The sequence below is a fragment of the Charadrius vociferus genome, unplaced genomic scaffold (assembly GCF_000708025.1).
Source record: "Charadrius vociferus isolate BGI_N301 unplaced genomic scaffold, ASM70802v2 scaffold407, whole genome shotgun sequence".
Classification (NCBI taxonomy): Eukaryota; Metazoa; Chordata; class Aves; order Charadriiformes; family Charadriidae; genus Charadrius; species Charadrius vociferus.
This window is the reverse complement of record NW_009649852.1, coordinates 1,158,306-1,163,588: the sequence shown is the minus strand read 5'-3', so window position 1 is coordinate 1,163,588 and position 5,283 is coordinate 1,158,306. Positions and strand designations below refer to the sequence as shown.

Below are 5,283 nucleotides of genomic sequence, written 5' to 3'. Positions count from 1 at the left end.
CCCTCCCGCCCCCCCCCCCCCTCTCTCAAGCCACAGCTGCTTTTGTACCTTTTTTTTTTTTTTTTAAAAAAAGATGTTTTCTTGGAAAATCTCGTTTCCACACAGGTGTTATCAAAGCACTGTCTTTATTTCAGTCCACGCTGCGATACAGTGGCCTTCATCGCTCCCCAACCCCCATTTATTTCCATTCCCCCCCCGCCCTGAAAGTTTTTCCACAGTGAAAAGAAAAAAAAAAAAAAAAAGATATTGTTGCAACACAAGATCGTCTCTAACTCCTCAGAGCCGCTCTCAAATTAAAAATGATGAAAGTTGTGTTATAGTAAGAAATATTACCTGTCACCAAAAAACCTCCGTACAGAGCTCAGTGACCACAACAGCCTCAGAAACTTCTATATATACATCTCAAACACGCTGTATGGGAAAATAAGCTTGGAAGAGCTATTTTGACACATCTCTCCGCTATTCAGCCAGATCCAAACGCTTAAAGTTCGGGAAGTTGGTACCTCCTCACTATCCCGTCCCTGCAGCACGTGTAAATTTGCTTCTCCCAAGAAGCTACCTGAAAAAGAAATGGGGGGGGAAAGAAATAAAGTAATATTTAAGCACAGTAAAAATCCCAAGTGACAGTTAAAAGTAAAATTCTCGGAGATCAGCTTTCCTTTTGGACTTTTACAGTGGGCAGAGGAGGTGGGTGTCCCCTGAAACAACACAGGAGGTTTTAAAGGAGAGTTCAAGGTTTCACCAGGAGCAGGTTAAGTGCTCACACAAGGGTTCTTCCCAGATTTAAAAAGGAAAATTACTTTTCTCACATATTTTCTCACGCCAGTGAGTTGTACTGCACAAATCTCAGACTCCACACAAGGCTGTGTGTTGGCTAGGAGAGGGGGAAACAGAGCACAGAGCTGGAATGGGTTAAAAACAAGAGCTCATTTCCACCAGCTCTACCAGGTTGAGAGCCCAGGGAAGCCAGAGCACCCTCCCCGATCTCTGTGAGCGCAGCTGGAAACACAACAGCAAGACCCGCTTGCTGGTCTTGAGTCAGCAGGGGACAAGAGAAGACAAGCGGCCGGCTGCTGCTTTTACCCCGATGATCCTCCGAGCACAATTAATTCACACTTCTCTACAGAAACACAGTCCTACAATAACAACCAAGCTACTCCACTGCTTCAGTTTCGCTCCTGCCCGATGGAGATAACGCCAGCGTGTACCACAGAGGATTTGTTTATGCAAAATATTAAGACTATTCAGGCAGGAAAAAAAGCTTAAGAGTCAACTGTGTGAAGGAACCCATTGTGCAGGCTGCCAAATTCCCGAGATAAAGGCTGCTACCTGCCATAACCTTTCTCGTTATCTTGGGTGAAACACTGTATTCCTTACCTTGTACACAGGGTCACAGTCAGCTTCTGTGAGGTCAAGGACATAATCAAGGTCTTGCTGAACGATAAAGCAGGTTCCATCACCTACACGAACAGAAGAGATACCAAGCAACAAAGGAACATCAGCTGGTTAGTGAAATAAGTGAAATTAATTACAAACAGCACTAACAGGTCCATCAGAAATGCCAGATCACAGAGTATGGAGCACCCAAGAAGGGGGAAAAGCGCTGTGAGGATATCCGAGAGATGGGAAAAAGCTCTAATCATTGAGAGGCAACTTAGAGGCCCCATTTTGGAGTAACGCGGAGGGGAGGAAGAAAAATCACAAGGCAAAAAGCAACCGTGTAACACAGCTCCTACTACACCTGTTTGCCACGAACACTGCCCAGCCAGGCAGTGCTCATATATAAGAGGGAAATGCCCAAAGAGCACAAAACTCCTCGATTCGTTATACACTTTCTACCAGCACAACACAGCACTTGAGAGTTACCTTGGCTGGCAACAAATCCATCTCGGTACGGGAGCAGCGACAGCACTGGTGCTCCCGATCTGTGGATGACCTGGATTGGAGAGCTAAAAAAAGGAGCGGAAACAAGGGATGAGTAGTATGGTCTATAATCAAGAGTTCATTCCAGTGTGTGAACACTGAAAGAAGAAAGCAAGCTCATGGTTAAAAGACACATGAGGAGGACATACAGGACGTGGGGACTCGATCAGCGGTTAGCAAAGAGCCTCTGTCCTCCAGAAGCAGACAGAAGTCAGGTTTTCCTGCAGATGTTTCCACAGGTTGGATCGATGCGCCGAGGCCGATGGTATGAGGTTCACCAAGGCCAAGTGCCGGGTCCTGCACTTGGGTCACAACAACCCCATGCAGCGCTACAGGCTTGGGGAAGAGTGGCTGGAAAGCTGCCCGGCAGAAAAGAACCTGGGGGTGTTGGTGAACATCCGGCTGAATATGAGCCAGCAGTGTGCCCAGGTGGCCAAGAAGGCCAACGGCATCCTGGCCTGTATCAGCAGTACTGTGGTGAGCAGGACTGGGGAACTGATCATCCCCCTGTACTTGGCACTGGTCCAGAGATGGGCTACAAAGCTGGTGAGGGGTCTGGAGGACACGTCTGATGAGGAACGACTGAGGGCACTGGGGGTGTTCAGCCTGGAGAAGAGGAGGCTGAGGGGAGACCTTCTCACCCTCTACAACTATCTTAAAGGAGGTTGTAGAGAGGTGGGGGCTGAGCTCTTCTCCCTGGTGACAAGTGATAAGACAAGAGGAAACGGATTCAAGTTATGTCAGGGAAGGTTTAGATTGGAGGTTAGGAAACATTTTTTCACTGAAAGGGTTATTAACCATTGGTATAGGCTGCCCAGGGAGGGGGTGGATTCTCCATCCCTGGAGGGGTTTACAAAAAAAAAGGGTAGATGTGGTGCTGAGGGACATGGTTTAGAGGTGGTTTTGTCAGGCTAGGTTGATGGTTGGACTTGATGATCTTAAAGGTCCCCTCCAACCTTAGCGATTCTATGTTGCCAAAAGATGGAAATGGGAACAGCTAGCAGGTGAACATCAGCACGCCTCCATGGATTACAGACAGAGATTATGCTTGCCAAGGCACAGACAAAAGTGTGGAGCTCATCCAGCACAAAAGACTCCACAGGCTTTGGTGCCAGCCCCTCCAGCCCCCACCCAAAAGCACCATCTGGATGCCTCCCTGCTCAGAGCTCGCCTTTGACACCAATAAAAAACAACTTAGAGCAGCTCCCGCCCTCAGTGACAGTTCAGTTACAGTCCTGTGCTGGAAAAAGGGTCAGGGTAAATGTTAGGATCCTACAAAGACAATTAAGTCTCACCAGTGAAGGAGAGGAAGGGGCTGTGCTTTTGGTGGCAGGAATATTGCTGTTAAGAAGTCTTCTGCTAAATCTATCTACATATACATACATAGATTATACATAATTCACACAGATACTCATATATAACATAATACGCACAGTACGTGAACAAAATCAGATATATACACATACACACACAAAAAAAAGCAATAATCTACAAGGTAAGGCAATGCCAAGAGCACCCCCGATTACAGATGAAGACCGAAAAGCTTTTCAGCAACTAAAGGAACCTGCACAGAGCCTATAGTCTTTTAGGAGGCACTTTCCAGAGAACATCCCATTAGATCACCAACCTGAGCAGAGGTATCCTCCCCAGTGCTCCCCAAGTGAAAGAAATGGCCGCAAGATGCTCAGAAGCTCACGATGCCACGGCTTGGGCTGTATCCACACTTTAGAAGGGGCATTGTCTGCCAGCACCCTCAATCTGGCTCTCTTTCCCAGCCAAAAAACTAGTTACTGCTTAAATACGTGCAGCCCCAGGCACTCACTCACTTTGTGTTTCTCACATCCAGCTGATAAATGTTCCCATCCTGAGTTCCTGCTAGGATATAGGTGCTTGAGAGGAACGTGCAACAGTTGAAGGCATCAGATCCGATGAAGAGGAACACCTGAGAATACAGGAACAAATGCAAGTGTCAGATGCTCACAGATGAGGACACAGGATGCCCAGCAGAAGGAAGCAATTATTTATTTATAAGTCAGTAAAGTTGGTTCCATGAGTCATGGCACAAACTGGCAAACCCAGAGCTAGGTTAATAACCCCTCAGCTCTGCTCCAGGACGTGCAGGAAAACAGCACTCCAGGATCGGTCTTGCCAAATCAGCAGAGACAGTGCAATCAATGAACGCTCCTGGGTCTCCTTTGGAGAAAGGATGTGTCACACAGTGACAGACAAACCGATGCTGAGCTCAGATGAATCTTCAAACACCCATGGAGCAGCAAGGCCAGATCTGCATGGCACGTTGGCAAAGACCACTCCTTCCTCCCAGAGCCACAAATGTCGTTACAGAGACTGCGAGCTTTTGCCAGGTGAGCCCTTGCCATCTTATGGACCCGCCTCAGTGAGCATTATCTGTTCCACCCAAATTTTACTCACCACAATCACCACAAGCAGTTCAATCTTGTCATGAGGAGCTCCTGTTCTACCACCTAGGATGGCCCCGACAAGAACTTCAGTACCTGAGATCTACCAACTCCATCTCCCTTTGCCAAGAGGAGGAAGATGGACTGGTGACCACCTGAGGTTCCCTTCACACACTACTTAAAACACCCACCAGAATAAACAGCAATTTTACACCTTGGCTGCATGAGGCAGCCTGCAGGTCCTGCACTCACGATGACATCTACTGGCCACTGTTTAAATAGTCTGCCCGGTACCTGGGTTAAATTAGTGAGCAATTTTTACTCCTCAAACCCCCGTATACAAATCTGGCCAATAGGAGGGAGAGAAAGCATCATTTTATCGTACCAGGTTTTAGTCTCTCCTCCATGGAATACACGAGGGAGAATATTGCAGTGTAGGACCTCGGCCAAAGGCATGCAGATCAGCCCTCTCCTGCCTCCAGCACGGTTCTGTCCCTTTCTGTGCCATGTGGTGAATCTCACCAGGGGAATGGAACACGATTAACACTAACCGGTTCACCCATCTAGGTTAGTTTTAACCCGGCTCAATTCTCCAGCCCAGTGTTTTGCAAAGCCATGCGAATTACACCCTACAAACCGAGGAGCTGCTGCTGCAGTAGCAGCACTGGACATGAAGGGACTGACACCTCAGAGCCGATTTTACAGCAGCATCTCAGAGCACTCTCCCAGGTAAGTACTTCTGGTAGTCTCAGACACCTTACCGGCTGCCTGCTCTGCAGTCCCACTCCTTGAAGCTTCTTGTCTTCTCGAGCCAGCAGCAGGATTTTCCCTTCTGTCCCAACTTCACGTTCACCTGGCAAAAGGACAACAGTTAATTCCAGCAGTGGATATGCAACAAGTCTTGATGGTACCAAAACCTGACAGCTTGAATCACCCCTGCTGA

At 47.9% G+C, this 5,283-nt stretch overlaps 1 protein-coding gene across 1 annotated transcript in view; it reads right to left on the bottom strand.

The window, feature by feature from the left end:
- Positions 1–481: 481 nt before the first annotated feature.
- PAAF1 (proteasomal ATPase-associated factor 1) overlaps positions 482–5,283 on the bottom strand; it is a 13,312-nt gene continuing 8,510 nt past the window's right edge. Inside the window, exons 8-12 of the mRNA XM_009890997.1 lie at positions 5,102–5,193; positions 3,750–3,865; positions 1,867–1,949; positions 1,378–1,460; positions 482–559 (exon numbers count right to left, since the gene is read on the bottom strand). Coding sequence (XP_009889299.1) covers positions 482–559; positions 1,378–1,460; positions 1,867–1,949; positions 3,750–3,865; positions 5,102–5,193 — 452 coding nt within the window. The remainder of the gene's footprint in view (positions 560–1,377; positions 1,461–1,866; positions 1,950–3,749; positions 3,866–5,101; positions 5,194–5,283) is intronic.